The sequence below is a fragment of the Ictalurus furcatus genome, chromosome 28, assembly GCF_023375685.1.
Source record: "Ictalurus furcatus strain D&B chromosome 28, Billie_1.0, whole genome shotgun sequence".
Taxonomy (NCBI): domain Eukaryota; kingdom Metazoa; phylum Chordata; class Actinopteri; order Siluriformes; family Ictaluridae; genus Ictalurus; species Ictalurus furcatus.
In genome coordinates, this window is record NC_071282.1 from 16,595,422 (window position 1) to 16,611,375 (window position 15,954).

At 43.7% G+C, this 15,954-nt stretch overlaps 1 protein-coding gene across 1 annotated transcript in view; it reads right to left on the reverse strand.

Moving 5' to 3' along the window:
* The window catches only part of trabd2a (TraB domain containing 2A), a 62,090-nt gene extending 46,605 nt beyond the window's left edge, over nucleotides 1–15,485 (reverse strand). Inside the window, exons 1-2 of the mRNA XM_053618077.1 lie at nucleotides 14,860–15,485; nucleotides 13,337–13,897 (exon numbers count right to left, since the gene is read on the reverse strand). Of these exons, the coding sequence (XP_053474052.1) occupies nucleotides 13,337–13,897; nucleotides 14,860–14,964 (666 nt within the window). The 5' untranslated portion in view covers nucleotides 14,965–15,485. The remainder of the gene's footprint in view (nucleotides 1–13,336; nucleotides 13,898–14,859) is intronic.
* Between the last annotated feature and the right edge of the window lie 469 nt (nucleotides 15,486–15,954).

A 15,954-nucleotide genomic window follows, 5' to 3' on the forward strand; every position in this document is an offset into this window, starting at 1 on the left:
ATGAGGTCCGCACATGGAGGCAGACAAAAAAAAAAAAAAAAACTCCCCCCATCCCCAAAGACAAACACACTCTGGGTGTAAATGACCCCGAAAACACCCGCCGTTTCATCTGGGCGTGTGGAATTCTCTCCGAGCCAGGACAAAAAGTAAACAATACAGGGAGGGTAGTGAAGGGGTGCGGGGGGGGGTCTCTAAAGGGGGTGGGGGAACTCTCTCTCTCTCTCTCTCTCTCTCTCGCTCTCACACACACACAGAGAGAGAGAGAGAGAGAGAGAGTCAAAGCGCAGGCCAGACGGGGAGCGCTGGAAACCCACAGACTCTCGTTGGATTCACTTTACATGTGTTTGAGCGGCGAGAGAGCAAAGCACGGAGACTTCAAAAAGAAGTGAATGGCAGCGTGAAACGGGCTCCGACGGGGCTGGCTTGAAAAGCGACTCCAACACGCATGCATGAGCTTTCGGCAGTAGCTGTAGAGGAGACCACTGTGGAGCAGGACCTGAGCGGGAGGAATGTACAAACTCCGACTCATCAGGGATCGGCGAAGGCGTCACGTTACTGTAACCACAGCTCATAAAACTACACAGGACAGTGCAAGAGTTAGGGAGGACATTCAGGACTTAGGGTTAGGGAGGACATTCAGGACTTAGGGTTAGGGAGGACATTCAGGACTGCGATGATAAAAGTGGACCAAAGTTACGCTCGACAATCTCAAAATATCAGTATTCACTATGCAGTCCCTTCAGGATTTCGAGAGACGAACGCAAAAGCAAGAAAACTTCGCAGTTTTTCAAAATCACTACAGATTCGGCCCGGATCTTCAGACAAAGCCCGCTTCGATTCACGTGCGTCAAACACAAGTACAGTTAAACGGTCTCGTTTACCAACAAACATCGCCGCGAAAGACAACTGCAATTTCGCCAGTTCACTTCAAAAAAGCACAAAAAACTCCGCAAACTGCATCGCATTGCATTTTGAAAAGAGCCGCAGCAAAACCAAGCATTTTTGGCTGCAAGTATCACAAAAAAAAACCTCCATGAAATGCTGTCGGGCTGACTACATGCAGTCCCACGTGTAGGACGCCTCCTCTTACGCGCACAAGTGCTTATTCACAGATTTCCAACAATTTGTAACAATTAGCATGAGATCGTATAAACAGTAGTTTGGACCATTTCTTATGACTCAGTTCATATGGAATTAAACGAAATTCCAATCACATCTGGGTCGTTCATTTAATAGCTGGATATATACGCATATACTGTGAGTTCATACCAAAAAAAATAAATAATTTATTCTCACTTTGTGTAAATATATCAGCTAGGACAAATTTCAGAATGTCGTGATGTATAGCTCGTGATGAAAAGTCCAGTGTGTATAAAGACGTAATAGAGAGCGATGAGAGAGAGAGAGTGTGAGGAAAAGCAGAAAAACAGATGTTTTGATGAAAAGAGTAGCTACGGCGATAAAGAATAAACTTTTTGGGTTTGGAAGCTGTGAAGTCAAAATCGTTTCACTTTTTTAATTTGTTGCAAAACGAGGAATTTCCAGAGTAACGTATCTAAGTAGTGGACGTTTACGAGTAAAGTAACAAAACAGTAAATAAATAAACAAATAAATAAATAAATAACAGATCGTACCATAGCTAAAGTTTTTTTTTTTATTTTATTAATTGTTGCGAAACAAGAAACATCAATAGCGATTGCAACGAAAGGCCATTTTGATACTTTTGTGCTTTACTTTTTGTGCCAGGACGTTTGTTTTTTTGTTTGTTTGTTTGTTTGTTTGTTTGTTTTTTGCTGTGTGAACTGCTACAGTCTTGCCCTTGCGAACATACTTCATGCTAGCTTAAAAAAGGCATAAAAACAAACAACAACGACATAAATACTATAGCTAAAGTGTTTTATTTTATTTAATTTAAATATTATTAATATTTTATAGCCGGAGTTTCCACACAGTAAATTTTTAACGGTACAAAATAAATACATAATTAAACAATTGAAATTGTCCACGATTTAATACAGTATTTTCACATGTTGGCTAATAACACTAGGGTTTAGGGATGAAACGGTTACCGGTTTCAGGATAAAATTCCCCGACGGTTAGTATTACCGTGTCACATTTCATTATCGTTAAAACCGTGCGCGATTATCGTGATTTGTCAAACTCGCGGTAAATGCTGTCCACACGCCCAGCATGAGTCTGACGCAGGCGCAGCATGCAACATTGTTTTTTGAGCGTGAAAACAGACGCTACGATTAAAAAACAAACGCGTCTGCTCAATTCACCGTGAGCTGACGAGTCGGAGTCGCAGCACAGATCAGCAGGAGACTGATTTCATTTATCACGTGACGAGAGTGAGGCGAGCCACCCGAGTGGGAAGAGTGAGGCGAGCCGACCGACTGGAAGAGTGAGGCGAGCCGACCGACGGAAGAGTGAGGCGAGCCGACCGCCTGGAAAGAGTGAGGCGAGCCGACCGACTGGGATGAGTGAGGCGAGCCGACCGACTGGAAGAGTGAGGCGAGCCGACCGCCTGGAAGAGTGAGGCGAGCCGACCGCCTGGAAAGAGTGAGGCGAGCCGACCGACTGGGATGAGTGAGGCAAGCCGACCGACGGAAGAGTGAGGCGAGCCGACCGCCTGGAAAGAGTGAGGCGAGCCGACCGACGGGAAGAGTGAGGCGAGCCGACCGACGGGAAGAGTGAGGTGAGCCGACCGCCTGGAAAGAGTGAGGCGAGCCGACCGACTGGGATGAGTGAGGCGAGCCGACCGACGGAAGAGTGAGGCGAGCCGACCGCCTGGAAAGAGTGAGGCGAGCCGACCGACGGGAAGAGTGAGGCGAGCCGACCGACGGGAAGAGTGAGGTGAGCCAACCGCCTGGAAAGAGTGAGGCGAGCCGACCGACTGGGATGAGTGAGGCGAGCCGACCGACGGAAGAGTGAGGCGAGCCGACCACCTGGAAAGAGTGAGGCGAGCCGACCGACTGGGATGAGTGAGGTGAGCCGACCGACGGGAAGAGTGAGGTGAGCCGACCGCCTGGAAAGAGTGAGGCGAGCCGACCGACTGGGATGAGTGAGGCGAGCCGACCGCCTGGAAGAGTGAGGCAATTTAAAAAAATTAGCCCACAAAACAGACAAACAAACAAACAAACAACAACAAATTGTAGTTTTTCATCTGATTTTTTTTTGTGTGTAGTAACATGTTTAAATACTGCACTTATTTACTGAAATAATACTGAATATCTAGACTGTGCTGATTTATTTATGATTCATCGGTGTCTGAGACGACAGGTTGACAATAATAGTGTGTGTGTGTGTGTGTGTGTGTTGTGTTTGTGTCTGTCAGGAAGTCTGTCAGGGCAGCAATGAGTGGCTCAACTGCTAGAGGTGTGAATTCACCATCTGCCTTTCACTGCATATTAGCCAGGACTCTCTCTCTCTCTCACACACTCTCACACACACACACAGACACACACACAGTGTGTCCCTCTATATCCCTGTCGTCAGCACTGTCTGCTCCCACTGAGTATTTCTCTCCTCGTCCTATTAATCACGTCGAGTGAGTCGGCTGTTTACAGTCGAGCCGCATGCCAAGAGTCTGCGAGCGCTCTCTCGGTCTATTAGAAGCAGCTGAAGGCACGGTAGTGTACACCAACAGCCTAGGAAGCGCCCTATAATCTAAACAAGTGCATTTACCAGAGACATACCGGGATAGATTGGAGTAATCCAGATAAGGGATTAAACTTTTTTAATAATCAGGAGCTTTGTTTGAATAGCATTTAACAAATCCTGACGTTAACAAACGTTGTAGTGGATTTGGAAAGCTTTGGTCAAAGAAAAAATAAAACAAGTATTTTTTAGAGGAAACTGTGTGACACCTGTTGCCAAAGAAAGAACTTCCACAGCAAATATAACACGAGGCCAATCTGATCCGAGTTTTATGCTAAGTCACGTGCCTGAGTTACACAGCTAACAATGCTAATCATACAGTCAACTCAGATCGTATCCAGATGTGAAATAATTTCAAATATCACCCGCCTGTATGCTTTCTTAGCACTAGCCTGTTATCATGTTTCCATGAAATAATCCCAAATGTTAATACGTAACACATACTAACGTATATCTATAAGAAAAACTACAGCACCGTACACATTGCAAAGCAATCTGAAACCACTTGATCTAGCATGTTTGGTGTACAAGTTTGTATCAGAGCTACCATGCTCATATAGCTAATGGAAATTAGCACAGGTTAGCATATTGTCATGCTAAGTGCATGCTAAAAACAATCACACAAGCAGCTCAAACCTTATCTACATATTAAAGAATTTAGATCTGCTGGAGTGGCGGCCATTTTGAATCCGAAATCGCCTTACAAAACCATGCAAAGCTGGCGAGCTACAAGGCTAACATAGCTAGGTGCTGTGAGGTAGAACTCATTAGCATCGCATTAACTGAGCGCTAAATGAGATACACGCTCACACTCGGGTATTTTTGATGTGGTAAATATCCTCAGATCTAAATATGTAGCTCATCGCTATAGTTTTCGACACTGTATGACAGGTTCATGTAGGTATCTATGATGAGAACAATTAGCATAAACAACACCACATCAACAACAGTCACCTTTTATGACTATCTCGCTTCAGGTTTCGTTTATATACTGTATATTTAAAATAACGAACTATTCTGTTATTTTCTTAAAGATAATTTCATAAAGAAATGCTATTATAGGAATACCTTGTTAGGCAAGTGTGTGCTAATTAAAGTGCTCTTTAGCATGATTCGTTAGCTTCTACTATTAGTTATCGCTAATATACCTTCGTGCCAGTCCAAAACAAGTCAAGCGAATTTGGACAGCAAATATATTTTGACTCGTCTGCTGCATTTCCGTGGAAACTCGATGTCAGATTAATTAATTAGACCTAATTATTATTATTATTATTATTATTAAGTGCAGTTGGCATAACTGTGCCTACGTTTAAGACCAAATTCGTCCAGGAGTCTTTGTGCACAACTGCTCGCCTGTATTCCAGAAAACTTCAGCCTGACTAAAGCGCCTCTGAGAGCCAAAGGCAACAGGTAAAATAATCCCACCAGACTGTGTTAATGCTCACAGGGCACTAATGCATTAGCACGTTAAAGACCGGTGTGTGTCTGCCAATGAGAGGACAATAGAGGCTATAATTGGTGCTGAGCACAGCTCACACACTTGGTAATTGGGCAGAGTCATTATGGGTCGACACAAATGAGTCTCCCAGCAGTTGTTTCACTGCAGGGGAAGAACAATGGGGCAGGAAGATGGGGTTTATAAAGCTCACACTGCTACTGGAATAGCGCTACTGGACGAGAGAGGTCGGACTTCTGACTGCATTTTATCTGTAGATGTTATCGCTGAGACGTCTAGACAGATATAATACTGTTTTGTCTAGAAACCAAATATTCATGAATCCAAATAGGGTTTCAGACCAAAAAATAAATAAATAAATAAATAAATAAATAAATAAATAAATAAATAAAAAAAAATCAACAACCTGAACCCAGTTAACCTGGAAGTACAAGTATGCCATTTACAGGTAGGTTAGAATGTGGAACTTTATTCTCTTTCTTTTTCAAAGAAGATATGCTGAAAATGGGGTGAAAATATGCACAAAAGAAAAAAAAAATACATTTGTAGTGATTAAAATTTTGCGAAATTACAGCACCTGGAAAACTCTGCTCATTTGTTTCATCCACCATGTCGTCCTCGTTTACCATCACCCTCTTGCTATTTTTAAAAAGCACATAGTGACCCGAACCAGCAGTATATCAGGCACTAAGGCTAATCTTTAATCTACCGTTCTTGCTACTAGCTACCCAGTAATGGCTGATGTACATCTGGGTCATTTGTTAATTTTAGCCCCAAAATGAATCCGATATGATCAACGACAAGCAAAGGTGAACTATGAGAGCTTGTTTGTAATGTTTCTTGTTTTAAAGCCAAAAACTCGTCTGCATATTCTTCTTTTTTTTTTTTTTTTTTCCATTTTGAAAAAAGAAAAGAGAAAAAAAACAACAATCGTCTTGGCTCCAGAAAAATACGGCAAGTTACATAAACCTCCATTAAAAAAAAAAAACAAAAAAAACAATGACGAGTAAACAGTCTTACGCAGGTGTTACGGCGGAAAAAAGACGTGACGAGTACACGGTCTCAACGACGCCCAGCCACTCGCACACATAAAGTGTTGTGTTCAACTTGCAAACACTCATGGAAAACGAAACCGTTGCCAGCCATTCAGAAATAAGGTGCGAGTCTAAATATTATAAGGTGTAAAATGGGTGAGTCTGCTTTAATGGAAATGTTCCATTTAACGCTCGGACACGAGAAGGTAATAACTCCGAGCTAGCGTAAATAGCACAGCAAGTTATTTGTGTAGCGCGTATTAGGCATTCGAAAACGGGTACGAGCTCGTAATATCTTTAATTACATCTGCGTCTGGCCTGGATGATGTCGTTTAGTCATGCTCCATTTGATCACGTCGACTTTAATCTAGTTTTTTTTATTTGTTTTTTTATCAAAGCCCCGATCTGGGTCCGCTATCAGCACGGCCGAGGCTTTGATGCAGAGCTCTTTCGCTCGTCGTTGAACGTTAACTTCTGCACCTCCTTGATTAATTGTGTTTATATATGGAACTGAAATGGAAAATAGATTTTATTGTGTCCTAAGGACCGTATTTAGCCCAAGAGTAAGCGTGAAATTTACTCAGAGAAGATTACCGGATAAAATACGGCCGGCGCCGACGATCTCGCGTCCGTAAACCAGAGGACTTTGGGTTGTTTTTTTGTTTTTTTTTTCCTTTTTAGTTTCTCAGTCTTTATCCCCTGCCTGTCTGTCTCTGTCTCTTTCTCGAACATGGATGCTGATCAGATTAAGGACGGTCGCTTGAGGACAGTCGACTGAGGACGCACGTAGACACTCCTGCTGTGAGAGACGGGAACGTCTGCTCAAACGAAGAGCTGCAGAGAGACTGAAAAGATCTGGAATAGCAGACTTCCTTTAATCTCGCACAGACATCTGTAAACAGAGACGTCTCATTTCATAACTTCGTCCGGAGCCGTTGACGAAAACGCAACGTGAGCTCGGAGCGGAGACGTGTGCCGGCGACTATGCAGTTTGGCACACAGGGTCACTGGTTTAAATCTCAGATATGGCACAAGGGCTATCTCAATTACCTGGCCTTTCTCTAAGCTCTGTCCGTCAGCAAGGTGCTTAACCCCTGAAGTGCTCGAGGGCGGCTGCAACGTGACACCCACGTCTCCTTCCTACCCCCCCCCCACCCCCCACCCCCATGCATTAGTGCCCTCAAACCACCCAAGACTCTTCGGTGATCCTTAGTGGGGTTTTTCAATAGCTCCATTGACGCTGATATGGATAGACGGCACATATAAGGTATCTGATACCTTGAGTGTAGTCATAGTGAGGTCCTAGTGGAAGTGAGGGCATGGCAACTCACAGGGCACAGGATGGAAAATCATATGAGGTGGAATGGTCATGTTTAGATTTCTTGCTGAACATTAAAGGAACAAATCTCTGATCCAACATTTTCTTTGGCCGTAACTAAGGACCTTGGTTCCCCTTCTTTCCCAGGTATCATGAGTATCAAACAGCGACAGATGGTTGGAGCTAGAAATCGTGCCAATCACCACTAAATTGTCCCAAAATATCTCTGGCTAGCAGCAAGCTCCTAAAGTCATGTACTGACTGCCAAAGTTGGTTTCTATTTTTTTGGCTGCTTTATGAGGCAATATCATATTTTTAATCACAGAATGTAATGTTTCTATGTATTCCCCCACTGTACTCTTTTCTTGTTGCTCATATTTAGCTTGATTTTTCATTTATTATGCCAAGTTACGCTGAATCCCAAATCGTTTTGTATTAACTATATATATATATATATATGCTCACTGCATGGGCAGTGACAAAACACCATTTGATATGCACGACTATGTTGTACCTTAACATCATCTGACAATCACGAGTACCTCGCGATTATCGTCCTGAGTAAAAGTCTGCACTCACCATGTCGATTTTCACTGTGATAAAAAAGTATTGGCACCCTCTGGGTTCGTTCGAGTCATCTGAGCTAGGCTGGGTTTCCTACCAGACAGTACGGCTCAGCGATATCCGAAAGTAACGTAGTGAAAGTTTTGTATCTTTCATTTCGAAAGTTATTTTTTTCCCCCCTCCTGCTTTAGAATACGTGACCACACTTTTTTTTTTTTCCTTCATACAATGGAATGCTTCAGATACTGTATATTTAGGCACAGTCTATTTAAAATGATTTTCTTGCTGCAAAAATGTACAAATATTTCTACATTTATTACACTGCACTAGATGCGTGTATAATGCATCCCCAATGGCTTTGTGTTCGTTACGCTGTATTTTGGATATTGCTGTGCTCAAGCAACCCATTGGATGCAGGAATCCCAGGGTGCCAATACTTTTATCACCGAGTGCTTGGCTGTGTCTTGGCAGGACACTATTTGATCTTCAGCCACAGATAAAGCATTCTGGATTTTTGCCTGGATTACTTGACTCTCTTGTCGATTAAAATATTGGCACCCTTGGCTCCAACTGGGTAGTTCACCTAGTTCTAACCAATCGTGCCCTTCCAGAATGGGAAGAGTCTGGGAAGCAACCTGACTATGGATAGTTCTGGATGTGAATTCGTAACTATTCCATTCTGTATTGTTCTGTCTGGAGGAAAAGCGCCATCAAGTCTTTATTATACAGTTTAATAATTGACGTTGTCAGCTGGATCACAGTATGACGTGCAGTTCTCGCAAAACTCACAAGCCTCTACCAATCGAGAAGGATTAAAACATATCACCGTCTGTCTGAAAGTCTTGGACGAGCATGAATGAGAAACACGCACAGACAGAATACCATGTCGTTAATCCACATTTTGTCTAAGGCAATAAATCCACACAGATCAAATTCAGCGGTCTTGACTCTTCCGCAGCGTCAAAACAATCGTCTGCGCTTTGCAGTCTTAGTCAAACTCCCTATAAACTCACCAACATTACTCCTCTCTACTCTCTTTGCATACGACTAGCTGAATTGAAACCACCTGTTATTCCACATCTTGGGCATGCGAGATCCGTTTAAACAGTGTGCAAATCTGGCCAATGTGAATTATGATTCGGGTATGGATATGGTTTACTGCTGCTATTTTTGTTTCCTTTGTAATCATCATCCAGCTCCAGGAAGAACAGCATTATACAATCCGTCTCGATCTGGGTGCTTGACTCCGAGCACATGGAGGAATTATCATCACTACCCAGAATTCAGCTCACCACAGAAAACAAAAAAAAAAAAAAAAAAAAAAGAAATGGTTTAGTGTGTGTTTTCTTTCCGCTTTTGATGGAAATGTCAGTCATTTGGATTTAATCTGATTAGTGTGCACTTTGGACATGTATTCCACGCCGGCCAAATTCCCCGGAGTGTGTGGCTCGATGCCTAAATACTGCCAATAAAGACGACTACCGCCGTTTGGGCGAGTCTAAGCTCGGGTGACTTCCAGACATTTCTCTCAACACGCTATCAAAAGATCTAATGCCTAATAGGGATATGCGGAGAGATGCAATGACTGACAGTAAGATTACATCGATTCAAGTTTAATTCAACCGGACAAATCTGATGAAAAACGAAACGCTTTTGGCTGATTTTATTGCGAGAAACTACTGAATTCTGGATATTTTTATGCATTCTGACTAATGAATTCAAACGATTTTCAGAAATGTCCATTATTTTCACTAATCAGTCCAATTCTAATTATCTACTGAATTCATTCATGTTGCCTCTCTTTATAAGAGTCGAAGAATTATTAAACAACATGTCATGCCTACGTGAGGAAGTCAGGAATATCACTGCTAACGACGTTAGCCGTAAACGCGCGAGCTACATCTCCGACGCTGTTGTTTAAAAAAAAAACATACTTTCAGCAAGTACACCCTGAGAACAGAACGCTCCAGCATACCTTCCTGCGTATAACCTCGTGTATGTCGAAGCCGCTGCGCGCATATAGACGCCGATTCGATTAAACTATGTTCTCAAACTCAGAACTTGCGAAATCCGACACAGTTATTATCCCACACGTTACAAAACTCCCAAAATCGGATTATTTCAACTTTTAAACTGGTTGAAACACGAGACGGTTCTTGGAAGAAAGTTCCACCACCGTAGCGTTGGAAAAGGGGATATCAGTAACTCAAACACAAAAGGCCGTTTCTTTCGCGGTGAAAAGTAAAACATGTCGAGTTGTTCTGGTGAGAGCAGCTGGGGGGGAAAAAAAAAATCCCTCCTCATATTGGAATCCTACGCAGGCAGAGATATTCCTTTAATGCACGCTATGTGTGCAAATGCTTCTTATCGTTATAGGGGTGTTTGGGCGCCAAAACTTTTGAGCAGAGTGTCCTGCATTTACAGTGCCGTCAAAGGTCGACTGATTCTGGATTAGTCGAGAAGATGAGGAGAACGCGGCGCAGTCGTGATTATCCGCCGTTCACTCGTTCATCTTCGATATCCGGGTCGGGCTCACGGTGAATCCCGAGCCTAAATCGGGAACGCTGGGCGTGTACCACTCGGAGAATACACTCTGGATGGAACTCCAGTCTATTCCTGGAGAACATGCACACATTCATTCACATCTAGAGCCAATGAGTAGCCAATCCACCTACGTGGAAGGTTGGAGGAACTGGAGACCCCAGAGGAACCCTATAAGGACATGAGAAACTCCATACAGACAGGCTCTCGAGCTCAACTATGCCATCCTGTAGTACACATCTGGAAATAATTATAATCGCATCCATAATCTTGTACGTTTTATCCGTGGAATCTGATTCATGGAATCACAGACCACCTCAGGTCTCCGTTTTACCTCAACGTTTACCTCCTTCGTCTCTGTTTGCATTTATTCGTCAACTGTGTCATATAGCTGCGCTGCATGCATCGGAACTCCGTCTCCAGCTTTTGCTCCACTTCGTCTGTGTTTGGATTTCTCCTAACGTTGACTCCCGACAACCTACACATCAGCACCCGAATCACTAAACACATCACAAATATTTCAGTAGCTTTCCTTGAAGCTTTCCTTGAAGCTGATGAACCTGGAGGAGGAGGAGGTTACCACACATTCCTCCATGTTCCTCGTGGAGATGGATGGAAACTAAGTGCATCATCCTTCATCATCACGCTACGCTTCATTACCGTCCGTGACAGCAGCCAGACCCGAGTACTTCCCTTCGCTCTCCAACTCTACACCATCTACACCACCTTGATGAGGGCTGCTCCAGCTCTTTGGCTCCTAGTACTCCTAGTTTCTCCTAATGAATGTAGTCTAGGAGAAGCGTACTCCAAGATCAGCAGCGTTCTGAGAAAGTGCAGAGATGTTTTTTTGGATAGGACTGGTGTTTTTTTTTTTTTTTTTTATGACAACGTAATCATTCTCCTTAATAGACATCGAGACCTTGCGTACCACAAGGTCTGGGAACTGCTATATTTCCTGAAGGAGACTTTTCGAGAGTCTTGTAAAGATTTGCTGCCTTAAACGAAACATATTTAACTCCGAATGACAAGCGGTTTGGTGATGGATGCTAGTTTTGTTCATAATTTTTATGTTCGGGATGGTTCACCGTGCAAAAATGGCTGCATTTCAGGAAGTATATCTTTTCAGCCCAAGCTATAATTATAATGGGAAGCTACTTAAACAGATATTTTCCTGTCTTTACTGTATTATTAGCTTTCTTTAGAAATATATTATGGTAGCTTTTCCACGATGACCAATATACACGTTTACCGAAACACGCCCTTTCCGAAACTTTTCCTTGTCGCCACTCTGGTACCATCGATCGTTTATGCGCCTTTAATACGCATCGTTCACTTGCAAGCTTGAGATATAGTGCAAGCGACAAAGCCATCGGGGATTGTTCATTTTCTAGGTACAATTTTATGCAAATTAGGTAAGACCATGCAAACTAAACAAACAATTGTTTGGATTCATAAAACAGTGAATCGAAAAACAACTGGTTCAAATGATCCCTCATGACACGTGTGGTCTGACGTTTCTTCGCTTCCCCAAGACCCAACCCGCAACTCTAGCTACCATTTAAAGTTGAACACGAAAAACTCGTAACCATGGTTTCGAACTTTCATTAAATCCGTGAGAGGTTACGAAGAAAAACCTTCGACTTCCTTCCGAGCTTGATGTCATTCATTCCTCTGCGGAGCTGAGTGGCTAGTACAGTTAGCAAGTTAGCGTGAATCGAACACTGACCAGCGCGTAATCGAACTAGCTTTGTCCAACTAGCTAGCTTTAGAAATTCCATATAGCCACTGCTGTTTCTTAGAGTGACTACAAAAATGGACAGGCCACGCCCACAAGCTACGACAGTAGCCTCGCCTACAACAGACAAAACTGCAGCGAGGGAAAGTACAGTTTGGTAGCTTAATTTCTGAGAGTGAAAGTCTTAGGAATCAGAGTTTCATCTTCTACGATTGTATTTACGAACCTCGACAAGGCACAAAGAAATATTTCAGACAATCTTCGGCCTGTCCTATGATAATAACAGCAATTACACCGGCAGGACAGAGCCGACTACACAACACAGACCTGATGTCTATGAGTGCCGTCTCTGTATTTAGCATTCTGAGTGTTAGCTTAAAATTGCCGTGAGTAATCCCCTTAGTTCCGTCCCTGTATTAGCCCCAAATTCCAGCGGCCGCTGCATGATTTCTGAGCGGCTCTGTGTGCTTTGAAGGACACTCGTAATTGCGGGCGCCTAATAAGCCGACTCCTGCAACAAGGGCGTTTTGAGTACGATTCAGACGAAAACCATTACTCTCAAATTTATCTTAATAACGGAAGACACGCCAGAAGCAGACTATTTGTTCAGCTGATAGAAACCCCACACCTGCTGTGGCCCCCTGTCCCTCCACCAGCCACAGCCACTCATCTGCCCCGTGAAGCTTTAAACCCAACACTGCAGCACTTTCCCTCCCAAGGGCTTGTGGTAATATTTCAGCGCTAATATCGCAGAGACAGCACTTTCAATGGCGGACATATCTTCTTTGGAAAAAGTCTCACGTTGGATAAAGAGAACCAGAAGACATGCCAGCTAGCGGAAAATCTGACCATCAGTCGTTTTTTTTTTAGGAAAGAACGTTCCTCGAGGGTCCATTCATTGGAAGATTGGATTCTTGTAGTTGTTGTCAAACGAGATCATGAATTTACAGCTCTATCTGTACGACATCCGAGTAATTTTTCAAAACATTCGTGTCAGAATTGCACACGTGAGCGTGAGAATCACTCACCTGCGAGAAGTTCAACCCATTGAGAGGATGGCACTGCTCCTCGACTTTCTCCACAGCTCCCGTCTTCTTCTTCATCCTCTCCGCCTCCTGAGCAAGGTAGAGGTCCAGTACGGGAACACCACGCGTCTTAATGTCCGCCTCGGTCAGCGAGTTCACCATGAGCATGACCCACACGGGTCGTTTGCGCTCCCAGTTGCCTGCAATGGCGTTGAACAGGTAATCGGCGTACAGGCCCTTTCCTCGCTGATCCGGAGTCATCCACGACGGCATCATGAGCTTGACGTACTCCAGGTGCCTTTTCAGACGGCGGTAAATGTCTCTCGGCAGAACGTCCTGCAGGTTCTCGCCCTGCGGTAGTAGCTGGCACCGCGTCAGTGCCGAAATGGTGTACGGGTCAGTGAGGTCCAGCTCAAAGTACACAATGTTGCTCTCCTGGAAGGCTTTTTTGGAGTTCTCCGGGATGTAGTCCCAAACCCGCGTGTAGGGCACGTGGATGGTGCCGTAGAAATACGACGGCGGCTCACGCTTGATCGTCCACAGGAAGGAGTTGAGCTCACTTTGCTGTGAATAAACGAGTCAGTGATCACTCACACACACTCTGACTGATCTGAAACCTGTTCTAAAGGCGTTATAAATTAGTATCCATGCTGAATTTCAGAAAGACTCATTACTCCTACCTGAATATGACTTTTATTACAATATGATCTGTTTGGTAAAATATGACACCTGAGGCATTACACGTTGATGTTGAGGCATTACAGGCTAACTTCAATTGTGTGTGACTGCACAATATAGGAAATGTTCCCAAATATAGGAAATAACACCCCCCAGGTGTTTATTCGAAAGCCGCTAACTGCCGTAATGGGCTGTTAATATGTCATTTAATGCAATACACGTCGCAGGACAGCAAACATTAATGAACTCTGCTGGACATCTTGACACATTCCATTCAACCAGAATAATGCAATCACGTGGGATGATTTAATTGAACTGAAACATAACGGGACCAAAAAAAAGAGGCGCTTTTAATTGTTATTTTGTTGTTGTTGTTGTTGCTTGTTAAACTGGTTGCTTTAGTAATGTCTAGATTGCTTGACGTGAAAATGCACAAATGGATGCCAATAGGAGAAAGTTAGGGTGCAATATTTACTATATTTTAAAAAAATAAAAATAAAAAAAAGTACATAGGATGATTTAATCTGATTTTAAAAAATAAATAAATAAATAAATAAAAGGCAAAGTGTAAAATTATTTTTTTCGGTTTAAATGCTTAAAATAGCTTATTTTGAAAATGCACAAATTTAAAAGCAACAGGTTTTACAAGCTACGAGAACGTGTCAGAGCATTGCGGCATGTCGTGTAATGACACAACCTAACTTTTTAACCTTTAAGTAAACACTTGGATTCGATGCATTGATATAAATGATGCGTAAATAAGATTTTAAGTCTAAATAGAATAAATTGCATTCAGTGTTGTTGGTCTTTTTTTTTATTATTATTGAAAACTAAACAACTTGTGCTACCTTCCTGTTGAGGTCGCAGCTCGAGCTCTCCCTCGCGCTCCACTGGCTGGCCTGCAGGAGCAGAGTGAGGCACGCGCGCATGAACGCGCAGCGCGTGAGCACCATCGCGGCTCGGCGCTTCCCGGCTGATCTTCCCCCGGCTCCTGATCCCGCTCCTGTCCGCTCTCAGAGCTCCGGGATGACAGGAATCCGGTGAACGGTGCGGTGCGTGTCCGCCATGCTGCCAAACGCGACTCTCACGATCACTGTTTACATGCACGTGTGTGTCTTATTTATTTTTCCTTGACTTACAAAAAAACAACAACAACAACAACAACAACAGACGTTTAACTTTACATGACACGGAGCTGGACAAACATCTAAACAGTCCACGAATAAGGTCCTTGTAGTCAGCTTGCATGGAAGGGGGAAAAAAAACCTGCAACAGGTCAGCAACAGGTCCGACTCTAAACCGTGAACAAACCGCGCGCGCATGAGCTCCGCGTCTCGTGCTGCTGTGTTTCTCCGCGCGAGGGGAGTGAATGAGGAGAGGAGCATCCCTGGGACTCTTACCTAGCCCCCTCTCCCCCTCACCCCTTTCCCACCCCGAAGCCCCTCTATAGCCCCCCACCTCCACACACTCCCCATCCAGGCCAATAATCTGATTGAAGCATCTCGTGCCCCCGCGGGGCTTTTGGAGGAGGAGCGCGAGCCATCAGCGGCACCGCGGGGCTTTAACTAAAGCAGCAGAATGAGCTCCAAAACTTCTGTGTGCAACTTCCAGGAGCTGTAACGGCATCAATACACCAACACACCACCAACAAAACCAGCAGAACTGCACACGCGGCCTTCAAAACACACCGGAAGTCTTTTATTTCTTATTATTCATCTTTTATTTTCTACTGCAGCATCTGAGAGAAAGTGAAGACAAGGAAAAGGAAGCGTGTATGATAAAATTCTTAAATACTCTCTCTCTCTCTCTCTCTCACTCACTGTCTCTCTCTCCCTGTCTTTCTCCCTCTCTCTCCCTGTCTCTCTCTCTGTCTCTTCAGTTCTCGCTCTGCCTGTCTCTGTCTCTCTGTCTGTTTGTCTCTCTGTCTGTCTGTCTATTTGTCT